The 24,535-nt window shown below is 39.4% G+C and overlaps 1 protein-coding gene across 1 annotated transcript; it reads right to left on the bottom strand.

The window, feature by feature from the left end:
* Window positions 1-13,367: 13,367 nt before the first annotated feature.
* LOC125267447 (microfibril-associated glycoprotein 4-like) lies at window positions 13,368-16,757 on the bottom strand. Its single transcript, XM_048189096.1, has 6 exons — window positions 15,594-16,757; window positions 15,411-15,469; window positions 15,129-15,338; window positions 14,690-14,786; window positions 14,074-14,241; window positions 13,368-13,880 (listed from the first exon to the last, which is right to left on the bottom strand). Exons 2-6 carry the CDS (start codon window positions 15,414-15,416, stop codon window positions 13,624-13,626), a joined length of 738 nt encoding a protein of 245 aa, XP_048045053.1. The 5' UTR covers window positions 15,417-15,469; window positions 15,594-16,757; the 3' UTR covers window positions 13,368-13,623.
* Window positions 16,758-24,535: the final 7,778 nt, after the last annotated feature.

Below are 24,535 nucleotides of genomic sequence, written 5' to 3'. Positions count from 1 at the left end.
CTCTCACACACACACGCACACACTGTTCACAATAAAAATGTGCAAAAGTGCAATAACAGTACAGTTTATGCACATGTATCCAGTAATCTGGATTATATAATCAGAACCCACAAATCAATACTTGTAATTACAGTAAACTACTTTTTAAAATACTCAGACTACAGTTACTTTTTTATGTATTACATGATTACATATTATTTACTCAATGGCAGTAAGTTCAATTCATTGATTCTACTATTGTTTCATTTTTTTTTTTTTACATTTATATATATTTTTCATAATAAACCTGCCACTTATATACATTTCTGATTCTTTGAGTTTTTCCGGCGGTGGGAGGGAAATATAGATGAATATGAAATATTGATGAAATATATATATGAAGTAATAATATAATAATATATGAAATATAGATGAAATATTTGATGTAGCAGTGATATTGCTGTGAGTGAATATCATGTTTTTCAATATTTGTTTTTGTAATGTTTACTTAATTTTAAGTAAATATGCTTTAAAATCATAAGATGTGATATTGTTTTATTCAGTGTTACTATCAGTAAACACTAACAGGTACATTAGTGTTAGTATTTTGAAGTATTAATTCTCCACACATTGCACTTTAAAAAGAATCTGTTGAGGCTCTTGTTGGTGAATAGAATATATTTTTTCTTTGTATCTTTCAAAATAGCACAAGATTATCCTACAATATGTGACATCAAATACGGGTTAGCACAAAATTAATATAAATGTAATCCAAAAGTAGTCAGATTACGTCACCAAAAATGTGTAATCTAAGAGATTATATTACTGATTACAAATTTTGTCATGTAATTTGTAATCAGTAACTGATTACAGCTCATAAGTAATCTACCCAGCTCTGCATGTACCATGGTAATACCATGGCATGTTTTGATGTGCCTTGGTACATGAATATGGTAATCTTTCGATGGTATCAATGTACCTGTAATGGCTCCTGATACCAGTAATAAACACCACAGTACCTTTAGCACAACCTTCAGTTTTTGTCCTAGACTTCATTCAGAGTGACTGTGAGGGAATGTTGTAAGAAGTTTTAATTTTAAGGTGCTTTATTGTCATGACAAATGTTTTTACATTCGTATTTCCAAAGCATTTTCTGCCTTTCTGCATGCAATTAAAACTGCAAAATGAAAGTAGTGCAAAACAACACAAACAACATAAAAACTGAGTAACTGACAAATAAATATAAAACCGAATTAAATAATAAAATGAATTCATAGGTAAAAGTGCATTAAAATAATAATAATAATAACAAGATAATATAATAAAAAAAAAATATGAAAGAGTATTAATAAATTGTGCTGGGCCCAGTTGTTCAAAAAGTTGAATCTGGATCAGAATTATCTGTATTTGGAAATCCCAATCCATCTTACTTTTCTGTGCCGGTTTTTCAAAGCAAAATAGGATTGGATGACCCTGATCCAGATCCACACTTTTTCAGATAATCAAATCCAGATTAGCAGTGCTCCAAATGGGGTCACATTCACAATGTAGATGCTGGTAAAGAACAACAGGTAGAGTCAATGTGGGTCACTTTATGTGTTTTATTTGGAGAGAAATTAAATAACAAATGTCCCCTTCCATTTTTAATTTCCTTTAAACAATCAGACCCCTACAGAGGCCTAAAGAGACATGGTGATGGGGAAAAAAATGTGAAATGGGAGAAAAATTTAATATTTTAACGGTTTAATGTTCTTAATGTTTTGTGTCCCGCCAAGAAACTTTGTTTATGCGCAAAGAACTCATTTTGAGAATGAATGCAAAGTTTGTCAATGTAGTTTTTTTATATACAATGATTAAAAAACACTTAAATATATATTTTTTTGTTTTGTTTTATATTGACAGCTGTTTGGGGATTATTTTATGGTGTCAAATACAAAAAAAAAAAAAAAAAAACTACAGCATTTGCATCATGTAATAAATATTCACACTGAAGTTCTAGTACTGTATAAATAAATCATAAAGCAAGGCATTGGAGGGACATTTGATCCAGAATTTCAACATTTCAAGACGTTTGAAGAATTTCAAAACATCTGTTATGAAAAAGACAATTCATTGTCAGAGTCGTTGTTCATCATGCCAGTGATCTAACGATGGTAAACCAATCTTGAAAATCATTCAGTGAGTCATGGTTCAGTTATCACAGAAGGAGAAATTGGTTCATTTTGGGTTTTTTGCAACCTGCTCAATGCCTATAAAACTTTAGCAATTAACTGACAAAAGAAAATTTACTAATTTATTTTATAATATCTAATTTTAATTAATACTATATATTTTTTTGTACTCAAAGTCATCTAAATCTGCAAACAGAAAATGTGCATCATTCTATTTACTGTCAGTCGATTTTGGAACTGTTATATAAATAAAATATAAACTTGTTAGCAGGGGTGTAAAATATAGTAATTTTACTTGATTACTGTACTTAAGTATTATGTTGGGGGATCTGTACTGTACTCAAGGACAATTTAAACTGACAACTTGTACTTAATTGCATTTCTGAAGGAAAAAACAGGACTTTTTACTCTTGAAAAGGCATTTTTGCATTTTATTCTCTTCTCATTAAATATGGTAAACTGAAGCTCAAATGTGCGCACTTGATGTGCGAAAACCAATTATGTTTGTTTTTGAGCTTCAGTTATAACTTTCATCAGTGAAATTTCTGGCTTCAAGAGTTCGCCATCAAATCTGAGGAAGCATATTGAGGTAACAAAGCTGCTTTTCCCCCTAAAAATCATTATATCTGTCTGTTCTGATATAGCCATTAGCTGTCTATGTAGTAACTTGGCTGAATGCACAAGATTGAGTGCAAATAAAATCATTGATGAGAATTTAAGTAAAATTAATATTTTGGTGGACTTGATTGCTTTATGAGCCAAAACTGTGGTATTGAGCCAATTCTAATATACAAAGAGACTGATTTAAAAAAAACAACAAACAACAAAAACACTTTATTTGTGTTCATCTGAAGAAAGAGAGTCATACACATGGGATGGCATGAGGTTGTAAAGGATGGAGTATCCCTTTAAGGCTGTATTTTTTTGTGTTCCACTGTGCTGCATTTTAATTGTTGTTGTATGCAGGGCTTGACATTAACACTCACCAACCCGCCAAATGCGGGTGTATTTCATATATACATTTTTCAGATGTAGTCTTTTAAAAGGCATCTGAAATAATAAACTAAGTGCAATGTAGTGTTGTTAAGAATATAGATTTTTCGATACATATCGATACTGAAATATCTGAAACTCTTCCAATATTCATATTCTGCAGAATCGATACACGATACTAGCTGCTATTTCTCTCTCTCTCATCTCTCCCACAGCGAGTTGACACACCCGCCTCATTTCATTCGCTCCGGATGAATACTGTTAGTGTTGCAGGGCTTGAATTTCGGTGTGGGATTGTGTGTATTGCACATAATTTTACTCATTTCTCAGATTTTGTTCTCCAAAGCGCGCCACATAAAGCCGCCTCTCAGTACTAAATTGAGTTCTTTTTTTAGCTGCTTATTGCACTTAAACAGTCAAACACACACCAAATGCCGGTCTTGGTGAGTATTCATGTAAACACAGTCAGTTATGTTTGAAGCAAACATGAACAGTTGAGAAAGTAAACGTATGTGTAACAGTATAATGGATCCGTGCGTCAGGGCTTAAAGTGACAGCAGCCTAATAAACCTGCTGCCAAATTATGAGATAATATGTTGAATGTTAAAGTTCATGACAGTACAATTAGAAAAATTTGGGACAAGTATGGTATGTTTGGACGGCTTGCCAGAAGGAAGCTTCTTCTTTCTAAAAAAAAAAAAAAAGCAGCACTTAGGTTTGCAAAGTTGCATCTGAACAAACCACAAGACTTCTGGAATAATGTCTTTTGGACAGCAAGACCAAAGTGGAGATGATGCACAGAAAATGCACAGAAAACCAAACCCTGCATATCAGAACAAACACCTCATACCAACTGTCCATCACGCTGGTGGAGGGGTGATGATTTGTGCTTGTTTTGTAGCCACGGGACCTGCGGGCACCTCACAGTCATTGAGTCGACCATGAACTCCTCTGTATACCAAAGTATTCTAGGGTCAAATGTGAAACCGTCTGTCCGACAGCTAAAGCCTGGCTGAAATTAGGCCATGCAACAGGACAATGATCTGAAGAACACCAGAAAATCAACAGAATGGCTGAAAAAGAAAAGAATCAAGGTGTTGCACTGGTCCAGTCAAAGTCCAGACCTCAACCTGATTGAAATGTTACTACAGGACCATAAGAGAGCTGTGCATAAACAGATGCCCACAAACCTCAATGAACTGAAGCAACGTTGTAAAGAAGAATGAGCCAAAATTCCTCCAGAATTTCATATAGGCTTTTAGCTTAAAGCATGCACATTTGGAGAAATATTGATGGATTCTCATATGTTTGTCAAATTTCTATACAGAGAAGTAATATTTATTCTATATTTATTCTATATATCATCACTATGAGTGCTGGATACAATTCATACTTGCAGCCGGAGGGCGCTTTGTGCACCTTTAGGCCACAAATCCATATAAAGAAGAAGAAGAACCAGGAACTAACTGCATGTCTTCTAGAGTTCGCTAACCATGCTTTACAACAACGCTTTAACATCCAGATAAACTGTTTTCAAGACAATAAATACACGATTGAGACGATGTATGCATGTATTGACTGAATTTGCGTCTGAATAGCGCTGGCTCCGTGGGCGTGGCCGCATTAGCGGATAATGAGCTGAATCATGGACTTCTGACATGGCTCTCTTTTCATACAGATTACATAAACACAGAATGTTTGTTTTCGATTTGACTTACACGATTTAAAACCTGACATTTCAACGTTTCTTTAGACATACGTTTAATTTTTTTGTCATTCGTATTCACTAAGTTACAGTTCATTTTCTGAGAACTATCAGATTGGACTTTGTTCAGAGGGAGACGAGAGATCACGCATCATGTTAGTTTTCTTTATTTTACAAAAAGCACAGCATTTTGTTTTTACTCTGAGTGTACACAAATGAAAGAAGATATTCAACAGATTAAAATGGTGTATAACTCTTAATTGTATGTGCAACATTGACTGAGTATTTTGAGTCTCTTTCACACTGGTAAGAAAAAAACGCGGTGGTATCGCCGGCGATACCCTCAGACCTCAGAGTGTTAAATATCTTTCAGTGAGTCAGCTGTTACAGAAGGAGAAGTTGGTTCATTTTGCAACCCGCTCAAATCACTGGTATCTACTTTAGAAGACTTTAGCAATTAACCAGTAGACAGCAGAGGTACTGCTGATACAGTGCAACTTAATGATGACAAAAGTAAAATGCACTAAAAATTGCAAGCTGTGACGCCACCCATTTCAGTGCTCGGCAAAACACTAACCCTGATATGGGCAACCTGGAGACACTTCCCCGAGAATCTTTGTTCTGCCACTGGCTTTACAACTTCTGCAGTGAGGAGCTGTTTCCTCTGTCTCTGGGTCTCAAGAGGGCACGGTTGGCACTGTGTGACACTATGCCTTGCCACTCTCATCCCCCTCTTCAGCAGTGTGTGGTTCGAGGACACGACCCAATTGTGGAGCCAGGTAAGTGTTGCACCGCACACTCAGACACCACTTCGGGATGCTATGGCTTCTGAGTCGGGTCCCTGCACCCCACATCACTGCCCCATTGCGGGTATACCTGTGGTTCCTCTAAACCTAACCCTAACCCGCTTGTACAGTCTCTGCGAGTCTGGCTAGCGCTCCCCAGCCTGTCTCGCTGGCACATTCGGACCATCAGACTCGGCTACACAATTCAGTTTGCCCGGCATCCCCCCAGGCTCGAACTCTTAACCTGTGGCCGGGGATTGCAGTCCTACGGGCGAAGGACGTGCTACAGCTGGTCCCTTCAGCCGATATGAAGTCAGAGTTCTACAGCTCCTACTTCTTAGTCATCTGGAACTTTGGGTTAACTGAGAAAAGAGCAAACTGTCCCATGCAGAGGATCTCTTTTCACGGTAAGGAGTTGCCTGTCATTCAAAGGCAAGAATGCGGTTCCACTGAAACTGTTTCAGAGGCTCCTGGGGCTAATGGCATCCACAGCTTGCAGTCACGCCGCTCTAATTGCTTTAAATGAGACCACTTCAGTGTTGGCTTTGTGAGTCCTGAGATGGGCATGGTGACGTGGCACGTAATGGGTTACAATCACCCCGTTCTGCCGCCGAACCTCCAGCTTGTGGTTGGACCTTGCTTTCTTTCGGGTTGGAGTTCCCCTAGTAAAAGTGTCCAGGCACGTTGTTGTCTCAACAGATGCCTCTGCCACCAGCTGGGGTACCATGTGCAGCAGGCATGCAGCATCAGGCTTCTGGACAGGACCCCGACTGCATTGGCATATCAATTAGACAAATAATGAGTCTCAGGTTGCTAGCAGTATGGCTGGTCTGGTCTGGTCTGGATGGACAATACTGCAACCGTTGCTTACATCAGCCATCAAGGTGGTCTACGCTCCTGTCGCATGTCGCAACTTGCCTGCCATCTCCTCCTATGGAGTCAGAAGCTGTCAGGGTTTTGAAGGAGCAAGGACTCAAATGCAGGATAGAAGGCTTTTTATTAATAATAAAAATAAAACAAAACACAACAAAAACTACCCCGTGGGGGAAAACAGGCTTGACAAAAACTGGACTAGACTTAAACAGGACTCGACTTGGCTAGACTCATGGAAAACATCAGGGAATACACGACAAAGAACGACAACGAACCAGCACAGGACTGCAAACACAAGGAGAATAAATAGGAGAGCAAACAAGGCAGGTAATGAGGGAGGACAGGTGGGGAAAATCAACCAATAATCAGGTAACAAGGTGGGCGGGGTCAAGACAATAGACATGAGAGCACATGGCACAAAGAAAGCCATGTGCTCACACCAAACAAAACAAAAACACCAGCACAAGACGAGACACGAACACGTGACTATGAAAACTCATAAGCCACGTGTTCACACAAAACAAGACAACATGAGAGCATGCAGCCCGTGAAACAGACCGCGTGCTAAACACCACAAGACAAAAACACAACATGAAAGCACGCGGCAGGTGGAATTAACCGCGTGCTACACAAAACACAAGACGAGCGCACGGCAAGTGAAAGTACACACAAACCGTGCGCTCACAATAAAGACAGGACTGGGACCGCGAGTGTCCGAATCCCGACACGAAACCGAAACCAAACTAGACACGAGTGCCGGGATCCGAATGCCACGCTCCCAACATGAAACAAGGCACGCAGACAAGAGAGCGCATGGCTCGAGAACACTCGAGACCGTACGCTCACACAAAAACATGACAAGAATGGGAGTGCCAGAGCTCTGTCACAAAACCAAGAAATAAACTAGACCGAAGTGACAGAACCCTGACAGAAGCATCTAAGGCCGCTTCGTGCCTTTCACATCCTCGGCCTGGAGGAGTGGCGACACCACCCCCAGACAGTCCAGCTGTTCTGGAGATGCTTCGGGGATGCTCAGGTAGGCCTGTTTGCCTCTTCAGACACGTCCCAATGCCAGTTGTTCAATTCCCTGTCCGAGGCGATCATCAGCACGGATATACTGGCCTCGGGGCTCACACAAGTATGCATTTTCCCCAGTAAGCCTTCTTGCACAAACACTGTGCAAGGTCAGGGAGGACAAGGAGCAGGTCTTACTAGTTGTGTCCTACTGGCCCAACCGAACCAGGCTCCCAGAACTAATTCCCCTTGCAACAGCCCTCCCTGGCAGTTTGCTCTGAGAAAGGATCTGCTTGTTGTGCTATTGCTGCACATCACAATGCAGTAGATGGTAAGTCCATGGGGAAGCAAATCCTCCTTGCCCTCATCTCATGCCCTCTTGGGATCTCTCTTTGGTCCTTACAGCCTTACAAGGAGAACACTTCGACCCTCTGCAGTCAGTTGAGCTCAAAGTAAAGACAATGCTCCTGACTGCACTGGCTTTGTTCAAGAGGGTGGGGGACCTGCAGGCATTTTCGGTTGACGAATCATGCCTGGAATATGTGCCCAAGGTTCCCACCATGCCTTTCAGGGATCAGGTGGTGAAACTGCAAGTGCTGCCCTTGGATGAGGCAGACCCAGCCCTTGCTCTGTGCTCTCCTGTTCATGCATTGCACCTTTATGTGGACAGAACGCTGAGCTTTAGAACCTCAGACCAGCTCTTGTCGGCTTTCCCACTGCATGGATGCTATAGTGTTGGCTTATCAGGCCCAAGATCAGCCATGTCCCCTCAGGTTAAGGCAGGGCTATTCAACTATGCAGCACGGCCCAGTGGTTAATGGAACGAAAGCTTAAAGGAGCTGCGTTTATTCCTGGTTGTGGATACCATTATTAAACAGCGTTGCGACATCCATTGACAAGCGTTTCAATTCGACACACACCTCTCGGTTACAAACCTCAAATCACTTGATGATTAAACTAGATTTAAGTCGGATGAAACAGCCATTCCCATTCCCAACATTCCCAACAAGACTGATGAGGAAAACAGGATAAACGTGCCATGAATAAAGTTAGAAAATTTTTAAATCCCAAAATCACCACCCTTACAAACATTTACCATGAATGAACTGTAGTAATTTACTATGGTTTGTGGAAATGTGAAATATTTATATTGAATACTATGTTATAGCCATTTATATTGCAATAGATTTATTAGGTGGGTAGGGGAATATATAATTCATTTGTTTGTGAAGGTGTGTATAGTTTTTTACAGGCCTATATAACATATAATAATATAATATCATTTGACAGTGGTAGTGAGTAGCCATGTATGGTTTTACTTGTGGTTACCCAGTCTCACTGTCAGAATAATTTAATTTAAGCCTAAAATAATTATTACCAATAAGACCAGTCATTGCTGGACCACCGCGGCCATGTCACCGGCTCGCCTCCACAGCGAAAACCTGAATGTGCATTGCATCTGCTCCTGCATTTATACCTGTGCTGTGGGGCAGAGTGCAAGATGCAAATAAAAAATTCATGCCAATGTGCATTGACTCATTAAGTTTACATTTGAAGGTGATTGGGCTCTCAGGCGAGATCCCCGATTTGTAAGCCAGGGAACGAGGGTTACATACATAACCAAAATGTTATCTTATGTCATTTTGCTTTTCAAAATATCTTGATTTAAATTTTAGACATTTTTACTGGAAAACAAGACAAAAATACTGAGGAAGAAAAGCACTTTTGTAGTAGACGTTATTTATATTGTAAAATGAACATAATGGAGAGCTGCATGAAGTTGCATTTTTAAACTGTTGTTAATACAACTCATTTTCTGCTCCATTAAATAGAGAACACACTGACATATTGTGTTCTCTTCAATTTGGTTTCATTTAATTGGTCTTAAACAGGTCTTAAATTGATCTTCATAAAACCTGCACACACCCCATAAACCAGAATTTTCTCATGTGAAGCCCATATGAGTATTGCCTATTTAGTTGATTAATACTTAAAACAAACAAAAACAACAACAAACACAGCTTTAAACAAACTTTTATTGCTTCAAAATCAAAGCATGTAGAAAAGCTTGAAGTCATGAGCAAAATTTCATCACATTTTTATTTAAAAGGACAATGGTGTCAAATTATTATTATTTTATGTGCAATTTTCCCTCACTGAAAGCTGATGGGACATGCTGGTCAGATGATAAAGTTGATGAAAAATTATTTATTCATTACAATTAAATTTAGCCTCACACACAAACTTTAATCGATAATGAAAATACTTAATAAAACCAAAAGGTAACATAACAATCATAAAGAAGTAGTCAATAGTTAATAATAAAATTTAGAGTATTGTATCTAATAGATGAAGATCAAAAAGAGCAATAATTAAGACATTTGCAGATAAGAGACAAGAAGTAGAAGCCAAGGAGAGCAAAGGAGGGAAAAAGCGGAATTATCAACAACTCAGTCCATATTATACCATAAGCATACAGGGAGATTCCCAACCCACACAAACTGATGTTTTCGTTCTAAAAGAAAAGGTTAATTTCACCCATTACGTCATCCACTGGTCCAGTGTCAAAAATAGTTGTTTTAACCCTTAGGGTATTTTGCAAATCTTGCACTATTAAATGTCAGCAAACATTAATTCTGAAAAAACATTACTTCTGCCGTACTTGGCAGGCGTCCAATGTCTAACCACAAACGTGTCAGCATGACCTGGCTGTCACACTGGAACACTTGAAGAACAATTGAACATAGCAATCATACTTTTAAATATAAAATAACCATAAGGGTACAATAACAAGTAAATACTTGAAAATATGATAAGAATTAATCTATAAAGTATGAGTACATAAATATATGAAAGCAAAAGTAAAACTGATAAATCATAAGCCATAAATGATAAAAATAAATATTAATAGAAATGCATGAATATGAATATTGACCATTTCGGATCCATCAGTCTTTTTCACACGACTATATTAGGGGCGCCAGCGCAAACCCTCTTTTGGCGTTAAAAAACTGCTGTTGAGATTTACTAAAGACACGCAGTGCAAAATTAGTGCTGAAAAGGAGTTTTGCGGCTGACCTTATTGCATATGCATTTGTAGGAGTTTCCCTTTCAGACGCAAAATTTTTGTGAGGAGAATATTTAAATGAATCAAGCAACGTGATTTACTAATCGTTGCACTCGTCAATTTACTGGTATTTGCGCCATTATTGAGCGCCCAAAAAAAGTATGTCTTAACCCATTTTGCGACATGGCTGCATGGCACAGAGAGCATGTGATAGAAGAGAGAAGAGACATTATCCGAACATATCATTTGCTAAGCCATAAAATATATATGCCAGCATGGCTTGGTAAACAATATTAGACCTATATATGTGTATGTGTTTGTCAGATTACAGATGAAGTTGAACGGAGTGATGGTAGCATCTTCTCTTTCAGTATAGAGCAGTACATCTGTGAATTCATGATGCCATCAGTGAAATGCAGCTCCCGACACCAGCAGCACTCGTGCAGCCTCACATAAGGACACTGACACCACCATGTTTCACTGTAACGTTAGGTGTTACGAGTCCCGGGCGTGGAACACGTAAACAGATTACAAAAACCCCTGAATTATCAGAAGTAGTAAACACAAGAAAAGATCAGTGGCTTTCCTCAAACGCAGCTTGTAGCGTCTGTTTATTGACATCATATCATCATACTTATCAATATCACAAAATATACATTAGCACATCTGTAGTCTTTACTGTTATATTAGTATCTTTTAAAATTAAACCGTTTTACTGTACAAAATGATCACCGTCACGCTCATAACATATACACACTACTTTAAGTCTGAACAAATATACAAATATACTTTTTCTGAGTCATTTTTATATTAATAAATTAGCGCATACTGAAATAAAATGTATTATTTACATGTGAATTGACTAACTACGATCATAACAATCAACCTTACTTTCACATTTAACACAAACAAGTTATTAGATTTAAACACATAGGAAATGTGAACTGACATGTTTTATATTGGCAATGGCACATTTTTCATTTCTTTTATGAATATATAACTTACCTGAATTATCAGAAGTAGTAAACACAAGAAAAGATCAGTGGCTTTCCTCAAACGCAGCTTGTAGCATCTGAAGTAAACGCACGCTCATCACCATAGCAACCCACAACGGACTCCCTCTAGTGGCAACAGTTGTATTCTTTTAAAACTTCAGTCTTAAGTAGTAATAATTAATGACTCAGTGTACAATAAACTCTTTGTCAGATAAATAAAGAAATAAATACATAAATAATTAAATAAATGTATATATAAATAAATAAATATTAATACCAAAAGACACATTACCTTGTGACTACACATGGGTGTATCACATAGGCACCATGCATTTTTCTTTGTATTCCTCACCTTTGCGACGCCAGTTCAAAAACATTTATCTTCATCACTCCAGAGTATAGAGTCCCAGTAGTCTTCATCTTTGTCAGCATGGGCCCTGGCAAACTCTAGGCGGGCTTTTTTGTGCCTGGGCTTTAGGAGAGGCTTCTTTCGTGGACGGCACCCATGCATGCCATTCCTCTGCAGTGTACGCCGTATTGTGTCACGGGAAATAGTCACCCCAGTTTGTCTTTCTACTTCTTTACCTGCAGTGAACTTGCATGCCGATTTTCTTCAGCCCTTCCCATCAGAAGGTGTCGAGGTGTTAACTTCTGTGGACGACCTGGACGTCTCTGTGAGATGGTTGCAGTTCCAACTTTTTGAAATTTTTGTACCACTTTTGCTACAGTATTCTGACTGATAAGTATCTTCTTGTAGCCTTCACCTTTCTGGTGTAAAGAAATTATTTTCTTTCTCAGGTCTTGTGACATTTTTCTTCCATATGGTGCCATTGCTGACAGCATGAAATGGGAAGGGGGTTTAACACACTTTTATAGTCAACTGTCTGCTGGACACCTGTGCAATGAATAATTAGACTCACCTGTGGTTGAATTCTTGTTAAATTAGACATTTGTAGTCTAAAATGTAGCTTTGCTCCAATGACTTTCAGTGAGGTGTACTCATTTTTGCATCACCCTAATTTGAGTAAAACTGAAAATTTTTTCTCTAACTTATATTATTAACCTTACTTTCATGTTATAAGTTAAAATAAGTTAAACAGATGTTATATTAAACTTAGATTTGTCAACACTGTATGTACACAATAAAGGATAAAATTGTATGAATATTACATGTAATGCTATTCTTGTCTTCATTTCTAAATATTTTTGTTTTATCAATATATAGCTATACATAGTCAATGCATTGCAGTATATTGAAAAATATAAGCATTAGTTTCCCATATATGGAAATGTAGTATTTAATATATTGCATTACATTTTGCAGTATATTCCCATATATTTTTGTTCCTTAAGGGTAATCATAAACTCACTTCATTTTGATCAGTTTCTCAGCAAACAACACTTGTTATCTTTTGTCTTTTTGCTTTCCAATGCATCTTGATTTAAACTTCAGACATTTTTACTGGAAAACAAGACAATACTGGGGAAGAACATCTCTTTTTTGCAGTAGATGTTATTTACATTGCTTTTTTTGTAAACTTAATTCAACTATAATGGAGATCTGTTGGAAGTTGTATTTTCTAACTGTTTATACAACTAATTCTCTGCTCCCTATGTTTATGAACACATTGATATATTATGTTCCTTTCAGTTTGGTTTTATTTACTTGGTCTTCAAGAGGTCTTAAATTGTCCCAAAATAAACATTTTCCTAATTCATATATGAAGCCCACATGAGTATTGCCTATTTAGTTGATTAATACTTAAAACACACAAAAACAACATATTGCTTTGAGAATAAACCTTTATTGCTTCAAAATCCAAGCACACAAAGCATGTAGAAAAGTCATGAACCCAATTTCAATGCATTTTTATTTAAAAGGACAATTGAGGTCAAATGATTATTTTATGTGCAATTTTCCCTCACTGAAAGCTGATGGGACATGCTGGTCACCATATTTTAAGAAAGATCCACATGAATGCATAATAGTGGTGGATATATGTGCACAAGCTGCAGTCGTGAAGCATTTGTAACCCCTGGTCTACATCACACGTGTGATCTTCATGGTGATGGCCTTCAGAGATTTATAGTTGTTCTTCCAGTGGTACCAGTTGGTCGAAATAACCGAAGCGCTACCCTCTTTCCCCCACAAATACAGACCAGTGGGGTTTGTGTGATCACAATTGTTGTACCAAAACCCTCCCATAGAGTATGTTAAAGCACAGTTACTGCTTGAAAGGTCTTGGTCTTTGTCAAAGGTGGAGAACTTCATTCCATTTTGGTAAGTCAAAGAGTCACCTGCAGAAAGGAGAAACCTTCATTTAGACAAATAAAATAAACAGTTTTTTTTTAAATAAAATAACTTAAAAAAAAAAAAAAAAAGCATTAGTTTAAACATGGTTTAAAGCATTCTCTTCCTCCTTCATTACAATAATCCATTAGAGTCACACAACTGAATACTGGAAAATTAAACATCTGCAGATTGTTTTACCTGCTCCTCCATTTACAAAGCCGCTGACATGCAGTTTGTACCCATCAGACTCAGAATCCACAGAGAAGGACTCGTACACAGCGTAAGCCTTCGTCCCATCAAAGTCCTCCAGATCTACTCTCAGTTTATACCGATTCCTGCGTGTCAGCAGGTGAATAAACTCTAAACCTGTTGAAAACATGAAATGAAACCGGTTTAGTAGATTAACTAATGCCCAAATAAATCTGCATTTATACTATGGTCCAGATTAAGGGTACATTCACACAACAATGATGTTTTCTTTTGCATTTTTTTGCATACACACGGATCCACAAAATAACTAAAAACCCTTTATATGCCGCCAGGCCAGTAGTTGGTGATGTGACTTTGCATCACGTCACTGTTTTCACAAATTCATGTTTTTGAGGTTTACATGGAGATGATTACTGTGTCATTTTCAAAAACTTGCTCTTTGAAATCCATTTTCAAAGCTTGCATTTTCAGGCCCTCAAAAAATGCTGTTGTCGTGTAAATGAGCAGCAAAAACACATTAAAAGTTTTCTGTTTTAGTTTTTAGAAAACAGTGTCATGTAAACGGCCCCTTAATGTGTGCCCAAAACATCACAAAAACACTCACCCAGCCAGTATTCTCCTTCTTTATTACCAAAACCCCGTTTATAACTGTCCCATGGCCTGTAGAAATTCACCTCGCCGTCCATTCGCCTGACAATCACCTGAAACATTCATAAATCATTCATTTATCACTTTTCCATCATTCATCTTTTTTTAAATTAAGATGTTCAGGGTGTAAAGCATCAAAAAAGCTTTTATTTTTTAAAGTTAACAGGCTTTCTTTAGCAACAAATGTAAATTCCAGAGTCATTAAATGTGTCTTTTATGAAACTATTTCATACTCAGATACTGTATAAGTCTAATAAAACAGCACAAATAAAAGCACTAGGTGACAATTTGGATAAGAGTATATGTTACTATAAAATATGCAAATGGTATCATTCACACTGCTAATAAAATAAGGTCTCAGGATAAAACACTCTTGCTCAGATTGAAACTCTTACCGTCCAGTGGCCTTTGCTGTGATTTTCTCCATTGGGGATCATGTCACAGTAGATCTGCACCGGTCCATCTATTGAGGAGACGGTGTACACGCCACTGTCATTTTTCCCACTTGAATAAACATCAGAGCAGTCAGTGGCAAGAAAGCAATTAGAGTTGACCACTTCAGTCCCCATCAACACGGGAAACACCGCGGACAAACACAGCAACACCTGAGAGAGACACACAACTGATGTTTGATGTCTGACTAAATCTTACTTACATTCTTACACACAAAAACTCACAATCATGTTTGAGAAGTTTCTTCAGAGGTTCAGCTCAGAGGATTCAGTGGGATTTGCTCCTGAAATACAGTTCAGACAAATGAAATCCTTATTGTTACGACATGAACAGAAGAAAGAAACTGTATCATATTTATATTTCATGAGATCTGCATAATATTCAAAATGACCATAAATAAAACTCACCGTATCTGTGAATGTTCAGGCAACAGATGCATCTTTAAATATCTTTCTGATTGTCAGGCTCCTCCTCTGTATCAGGCATTTACAAAATAAAAAAATAAAAAAGGAGGAGGAACATTTTGACCATTTCATTTTGTTTTGCAACCTGCTTTATCATCTCTGGGGGAATCAAAAGATAAATTTATTTCAAAACTTGTAACAATTTCAGCAACAAAAATTTCATCATTTCAATGAAACTCTACTTTCCAAGCAGTTCTACTGATGGAGCTGCTGTCACTCAGTCATCATCTGATGATCGTTCAAAAGACTTTACCATGATGTTATACTTTACATTTGATTACACATTTAATTAGTGTTACTGTTATGCTTTAATGTATCATAATTGTTTGGTATTTTTATGCTGTCTGGTTCTGATTGATGCCATTATTGAGTCAGCATGTAAAACTCATTGAAATCTCAAGGGGACTAATCTGGATAGGGTTTAATAGTGTGGCGAGGAGGGCATACCTGGACGTGTTCAGTTTTCATTAGTTTGAGAGAGACACTAAAGAAACTTGCTGATGTCTTTGTCCTTTTAACCTGCAGTTTACAAACAAGAACAAAATACTTCATGTCCACGTTTTGAGCCATAATCCCTCAATTCTTTCCATTGTGATCGCATATTTCCTTGCAGTGTATTTCTTCAGACTACATGGGTATTTTGTAGTGAACAGCTCATTCCAGGCCCAGTTTATGGCAGGTTACAACAGTAGAGAAAGGTTGGCTACATTTTGATTGGATCTTGGTGGACTAGCCCAAACAAATATGTTATTATATATAAGTATTTCTTATGCACTTTATTCCTTTTTTATTCCTGGTAATTATTTAGTAAAGTTGATTTACTCTTGTTGATCTTTTTGTTTATAAAATACACTCATGTCTTCCTTGTGCTGATAATACAGAAGAGGCAAATCATTACATTTTTGAATGGCTGTTAATGGATAAAGATGTTCTTTGCAGTCAGATGAAACATCACACAGCTCACAAACACTCTCAGAATCAATGCACCACAATCACCTATTAGAATGAGTAAATTATGAATCTAGAAAGAGATATTATATAGATTCATGGATCACTGGAGAGAACAAACCCAAAGCAGAATGAAATGCTATCTTGATTTGAACAAAGACAGCTCAGCTAAATATCTCTTCTATGTCAGAGACATTATTTCAAGCTCGAGTTGTTCTTGCATTTTCCACAGACGTTTCTGGTGTGAAGGTAAAAAGGAAGTACATATACACTGCTTTGCAGAAAGGAGGAAGTTAACTAATGTCTGGCACATCAAGTCCAAAGATGATCAAAGAACTGACAAGAAGTGAAACTCAATAGAACGTTCCATTGCAGCACCGGCGCCCAGCCGCAGCCCTACGCTTCAGCCATTTTTGTGTGAAAGGCAGCGAGTCAGCAGTGCACTAGATTCTATGGCAATATCAGCTGCTTTGTTAAAAAAAAAGTACCTTAAAGCTGAAATCCATCCTGAATGATGACAACACAGAATAAAACACTATCACTAGTGATCATCAAATCCTTTTAACCGTTTATTTTACAGACTTTGTGTTTAAGTCTTCCACTTTTTTCACAAAAGCTTTGCTCTCTAGAAACCCAGTCAGTTTGGGTTAAAATTCTTTGAAGTTCAAATATTAGCATTATAAACACTGAATTAACGTCCAAATTAAAGTCCAAATGAGGAAAGTTGGGTGGGGGCTCTGGAGGAGGATGAGGGGATGATGAAGGAAGAGGCTGATGGTAGGTGGAGCTAGGGAGGCAAGGATAGGAAGAGTAGCCAGGTGAGAATCCAAAGTGCAGACAGGATGAAAGAAAGCCCATGGCGGAGTCGATGGAGGGAGGAGCCATGGTGGAGTTTTGGCTGATGACATCAGAGTGACTGACGGAGATGAGGCCAATGGAGAGCAGATGGGACTGGGCGACACAGATGGTCCTGAGGGTGAGTAAAGCTTGGGCTAATTTTCATTTGAAAGTGAACTAATCCTTTAAAGGGGACCTATTATGCCCCATTTTACAAGACATAACATAAGTCTCTGATGTTCACAGAGTGTGTATGTGAAGTTTTAGCTCAAAATACCCACAAATAATTTTTTACAGCATGTTAAAATTGCCATATTTTGGGGCTGAGCAAAAATGCACCGTTTCAGTGCGGGCCCTTTAAATGCAAATGAGCTGCTGCGCTCAGCCTAAGAGGGCGGAGCTTCAAGAGCTGATTCTCCAGTGTCAGGATTCAGTCAGGACGCACTTTAATGTCAAAAACTGCGAATACATGCTGCATGGAGATATACTGCAGGTATAGTTATATTACGGTTTTAACTTATATTGTCTTCTTGTTTTTATCCACTATATTAGCACAAGCCAGTTGTACCGGACCCCGTTCGACTTTACCAATGAGTTTTATGACGTTTATTGTACTTCACATAAAATATGAAGCATCCGTTTTCACTCTAGAAAATCACTTTAAGAGCTTAATAAAACACAGTGCAAGTGTGCATTAAAATATTATCCATAAACTCTCTCTCTCTCTCCCTTGCATTATCATCAACATACACAGAAACACTCGTTACAACTAACAGTGAACAAATATATAAAGACCTTATGCCTTTTTGGGTGGTGCTTAATAAAGTGGTAAACTTTATATCCGTAAATCAACTCCGATGAACTGTAATAAAGTGCTCTCACCTTCATTACTGCCGTATCCAGTATCACTCTGGAGACTGTAAGCTGGATCACAAACTGATCTATCCTTGAGTAACACATTTTTAGCACAACCTCTGTTTTGTATTGTCCTTTTCTTTTGACATTCGTTCACAAAGTCCGGTGTGAAATGATTCATGCAGACATAAACGAATTTCAGTAGACTTGAGGGAGCATTTTCTTCGAAAACAAAAATGAATTCACCACGTCTTCAGAGGCTCAGATTTAGGGAGTAAATGAAGAGAGTTATGTGGATTAATCCATCCAGCTACAGAACACCTAAAATGCTTGGGAGACGTTCTCATCAGTGAATGGCAAACTGTAAACTCGCTGTGAACTCGCTCAGGGCGGTTCTGTTATAATGACAAGGATCTTGTGAAGAAAAATGCATGGATGTGGCAAATTACTCAAAAGCAATCTTTGGGAACAGTTTTGAACAGTTAAACATCTAAACAGACACTGTAAATGAAATCAACCAAAGCCAACAGACTAAAGTAAAAGACCGAATGACTCCAGATGTGTAAAATAAATGTTGGATGGATGTGAAAGTCTTGGCCGTTCTGAAGTGATTTCTCATAGATGTGATGAGATCTGCTGCTGCTCTCATCAATCTTCTGCTGTGTGTTCATGTCCTTCTCTAAATCTGCTCATTCTCACTTGTTGAACTTCCTGTTTCTTTCCTAAAATCATCAGATTCTCATCATCATCTTCACACTCTTAATATTTGCATGTCAAATCCATAATGATGATAATAAATGTCTCTGACCTGATGTGTGTCTCATGTAGATGTGAAAACCTCCTAACAGACCCAACAGAAACATCATCTGAAAACACCAGACCAGAACATGCACCACAGACTCTGAAAACAACACAGACACACCAATTAATCAATCAATCAATCAATCAATCAATCAATCAATCAATCAATCAATCAATCAATCAATCAATCAATCAATCAATCAGTTAACACTAGAAGTCCCAGAGATTTGTAACCCTCCTTTAGCCAAGTGGATGCTAACTGGCTAGTCTTTTGGCTATCATTAGCATCAATGTGTAAATATGGTCATTACCTGAGCAATCTGCAGGGGGGTTGGGGGTGTGTGTGTGAATGGTTGCTGGTGGCTTGTTTGTATGTGTGGGGGGGGGGGGAGGGAGGGCTGCAAAAAGCAGAGAACTTGATTGACCATGTCTCACATTGGCATGTAGGGTCTTGCCTAGGTGTAAACAGGTATGAATTAGCACATCTAACTGCATGCATGTAGTGTAGTGATGTAATGTAGTGATGAGGCTGATGGAACCATTCCTAGACAAGGGCAGAAATGTTACCACGGACAATTTCTTCACATCGCTGTCACTTGCGCATAAACTTCTTAGCCGGAAAACCACCATCCTCGGCACAGTCAACAAGATTCACCGGGAAATCCCTGGACAGATTGCAATGAATTCACCACTCAGGTATGTTGCAGGTCTTTTGTGGTTCTATGTTTATGTGTTTCTAATTTTTAGAATCAACACCGCCAAGTGTGTCATTGTGTGTAAAAGTGCTATGAAAATAACAATTTATCTTATTTATTAGGTGTTTTCAACCACTGCTGCTACGCTGACGGCATATGCGCCCAAACGGAAGAAGACCGTCTACATTCTTAGCAGCATGCACAGCGTGATTCAGACTGATAATACCACCAAAAGGAAGCAAAACACTGTCACCCTTTACAACACCACAAAGTGCGGCGTGGATGTGATGGACCAGATGGTGTGGGAGTACACTGTCCGCACAGGGACACGGCGCTGGCCAGTTGCCGTGTTCTATAACATGATTGACATGGCAGCACTGAATGCACATGTGCTGTATCAAGCATGCACCGGAAGGCAGGAAAGACGGGTGGACTTCCTGGTGGAGCTTGCAAGAGAGTTGTCTAACTCTCATATGTGTGCGAAGAAGGCAAGAAAAGAACAATTGCTTCGGACACAACCCTCCACACCTAGCCCTGGAAAAAGAGCCATGTGTCAGGTCAAACACCAATGCAAGAACAATCATGCCACTGTGCGGTGTTCACTGCTACAGTTACACATGTGGTAAATGCAGACGGGAGATACCATGGCAGTGCCAGGATTGTGAGTGATTGCTGGAATGTACTCACTCACTTTTTAATATTATTTGTAAATATGTGTACAAATGGTTGGTTTCTTTATTTTATTTTGTACTATTTTTATCAATAAATCTCAGCAACAAAGGGAAAAAAAAAAAAAATGTGTGTTGATTTCTCCCTAAGATGGCAAAGTGAAACACAAGTTTCCTTGAAGTGGCTCAGCATGGCCCCACATTGTTTACATAACAAAAGCAACTGTTCACAGCTGATTAAGGATATTAGCCTAAAGCCTTCCAGCCCATCGGCTGTCCTGCGGGTTTTATAGGTAGAAAAGCCAAATGGCTGCTCTCTGGGACTTCTAGTGTTAATCTATATGAGTTGATTATATCTGTAGATGAACAAAAATCATCTCACCAGGACAGTGTTTTACACTAATGGTCTTCTGTCGGTGACTGACGTGGTTCTTCACGATGCAGCTGATGTTTCCATCAGTTCCCTCATCCAGATCAATGATGTTTCCATCCATCAGTGGATCCCCATTCAGAGTCCAGCTGAAGAGGAGCAGATCTCCATCAGAGGAGCAGGATGCCCTCATCACCCCACTGGAGGAGCAGATGATTGACACTTCCACTGAGCCAATAGGAGCTGGAGGGAGGGACACATGACAGTCACATGACAAACACAGCAGAATGCCATCCTACACTACTCCTATATTCCTGGAGTATGTAGTGAGTTTACTGTGTGTTACATGAATAAAAACCTTCACAGAGATTCATCTGATTGATTTGCATGAGAGTGAGATCTTTGGAGAACATGAGATTGTAATGAGTCTGATGAGAGAGTTACTGTACCTTCAACAATCACTGGAAGATCTGCAGTCTTCGAGTCTTAAAGTGTAAGTCCCTGAATCTGCTCTGATCACACCGTTTATTATCAGAATCCCTTTATAGACTGACACTTCAGGTCTTTTATTAAAAAGATCACATTCCTTCATCATGTCATTTTTTACTCTACAAACTGGATCATCTGAGTTGAAGTTTATTATCTTTAGTATCTTCAGGTCATATCTACTAGTGTCCACCATCAGCAGATTGAGTTTGTGTCCCAGAGCTGCGTAACAGGGATCTGACTGATTAAAACTGCAGTTAACCTCCAGACCTGAAGAACAAAACACACACACACAGAGACGGAGAAAGAGAAAGAGAGCTATAAGACAGGAAAAGCAGCCGAACCATGTGATGAGGTGTGAAAACAAGAATAGAATTGCGGGTAAATTTCTTAAAATAAAATGTTAGCTTAGTTTTCAGACTCATTAAAAGGTAAAGTAACAAGTTTTAATCAATCAGAGAATGATATTTGAATTTTCTGGTATGGAAGTACAAAAACACCTGTTACACTTTGTCCATGAAGACCATATGCAGAATATAATTTTGATTTCATGGGTCTTTAACACAGACGGTGACTGTTAATGAGACTTAAACACTGACATCTAACGTATCATAAAACTCCATTAATACACACTGTTAAGACCAGAAAACACCATGTCTAGATCCTGCGGATGTTTTTGGACATACTCTTAATGTAATATTACAGTGTTTTTATTGTTAGAGCTTCATCATTAGATGAGTTTGATCTGAAAGTCGACTCACATGCAGCAGTTTTCAGCAGCATCAGTCCAAAGATGAGCTTCATTTCTCTAGAGTCCAGAAGAGCCCAATAATCCAGCCGAAGAGAGAAGATGCTGCTTCAGTCACACAATCAAGATCTGCTGACCTTGATTGTGTGACCCACTTATCTGTGCTCTTGATATATTCAGACTATTGTACACTTCTGAGAGAAGAGGAAGTTCACATTGTTTACTGGAGAAGCTCAAGCACGAGGATAAAAAAATAACGCAATCGTTTCTTTTCTACCCTGCTATCTATCGGTTTTCCATCGACTATTGCTTCTGGAGTTTTTCATATTAATGAAGACATTATCATGTTAATAAGCTGTTTTTGTCACCCATTGGTTATTTTTTATAACCACAGGATCCAAAATTAACACTTGACAAGCATCGACCGTGGTTTGGTAGTGCATAGTATAAAAACATTGATAACTAACAAACATCTACTAAAACTTTACCCACGTTTGAATCTGTCACGGTGGCACACAAAAACAAGATGGTAAGGATCCAAGTGCAGCGTACTTTATTAAAGGGTAATCCAAAGTCGAAATCCAGAGAACAGGCAAGGGTCAAAATCCATATAACAGTCCACATCAAACAGAAAACCAGAGGTAACAAAAGTGCACGTAACAATTAATAACAAACCACAAACAAAGGCAGAAACAACTGAGACTAAATAGACAGAACTAATGAGCAAACACAAAACAGCTGGGTGCAATGAAACGTACTCGGTTACTAACGTAACCTCGGTTCCCTGAGATATGGAACGAGTACTGCGTTACTTGCCGTGCCACGAGGCTGCGGCTTAGGTTGTCGCTTCAGTCGATATGGCCTGATGGCCTATGGCGAAACGCCCGCTTATATAGCACCTTACCACGCCCCTTTTGGCGGGAATGTTCGCGCACTCTTTTCCCATAGGCCGCGCAGCTGAGCCGCGCCACCATTGGTTCAACAACTTGTCTATGAGTGAACCAATGACGGTGTAGTTACACTGCGTTATTGAAAAGGCTTCAGTAGCGGGGAAAAAGGGAGACTTTTCCCCCATACGCAGTACTCGTTCCATATCTCAGGGAACCGAGGTTACGTTAGTAACCGAGTACGTTCCCTTTTGATATTTCACTCGTACTGCATATGGGGGAACGAATTCAACCGCGCCGTGCCACGGCTGGGGAATGACAGAACTTGACCGGACGCCATTTAAGGGGGGACCAAGGACAAGTGAAGGCCGAAGCCGCCGTTACCCTGTTACACTACAAAGGAGAGAACTCCTGGGTTTGTGCAAAAAGCGGAACACCTAGAGGGCCGCAAATTTACACTGAAAGGACCCGAGCATGTAAGGTCGGAACGTCCAACTGGTAGAATCTGACAAAGGTGGACGGCGAAGACCAGCCGGCCACTTCACAAATGTCTTTGATTGAGACTCCACTGGACCAGGCCCACGACGAAGCCATGCCTCTAGTGGAATGGGCCCTAACTCTGATGGGACAAGTAGCGCCCACAGAGGAGTATGAAAGAGCTATAGCGTCAACGATCCATCGTGATAGACGTTGTTTCGAGACCGGGGACCCTTTGGTATGACCACCGAAACAAACGAATAGCTGATCAGACTGCCGGATAGGCTGTGATCGCTCGATGTATACGCGTAAAGCCCTAACGGGGCATAAAGATTCCAGCTCTGGATCGTCCGATGAATGGGGAAGCGCAGAGAGTGAAATCACTTGTGCTCTGAACGGCGTTAAGAGCACTTTGGGAACGTAGCCAATTTTTGGTTTCAAAACGACCATGGAGTCGTTTGGACTGAACTCAAGGCATGCAGGGCTCACCGAGAGTGCCTACAGATCGCCAACTCGCTTTACTGATGCCAAAGCAAGTAGTAAGGCAGTTTTGAGCGTTAAGGGTCTGAGGCCCGCTAGACGCAGTGGCTCAAAAGGAGGACCTTTAAGAGCTCTGAGGACCACGGAGAGGTCCCAGGGGGGAACAGTGAGGGGACGAGGAGGATGCAATCGCCTAGAGCCCCTCAGGAACTTAATGATCAAATCGTTCCGCCCTACTGATTGTCCAGCAATGGGCAAGTGAAACGCTGCAATGGCTGCTACGTAGACCTTAAGCATAGAGGGGGCTCGCCCCAACTCTAAACGCTCCTGGAGGAAGGTTAGGATGGAAGAAACATCACATCCTTCCGGGTCTATGTTGCGTGTGGAACACCAGCTAACAAAGACCGACCACTTCTGGGCGTAGAGGCGTCTTGTAGACGGGGCTCTCGCCTGTGAAATGGTATCTAGCACTTCCTTCGGAAGGTCAGATGATTCCCGTCGAGAATCCACAGATGTAGAGCCCAAAGCTCCGGCTGCGGGTGCCAGATTGTTCTGTTCGCCTGAGAGAGGAGGTCCCGTCTCAGGGGGATTGGCCATGGGGCTTTTGTGGAAAGCCGAAACAGCTCCGAGCGG

The sequence above is a fragment of the Megalobrama amblycephala genome, linkage group LG1, assembly GCF_018812025.1.
Source record: "Megalobrama amblycephala isolate DHTTF-2021 linkage group LG1, ASM1881202v1, whole genome shotgun sequence".
Classification (NCBI taxonomy): domain Eukaryota; kingdom Metazoa; phylum Chordata; class Actinopteri; order Cypriniformes; family Xenocyprididae; genus Megalobrama; species Megalobrama amblycephala.
This window is presented reverse-complemented; position numbering and strand designations above follow the sequence as displayed.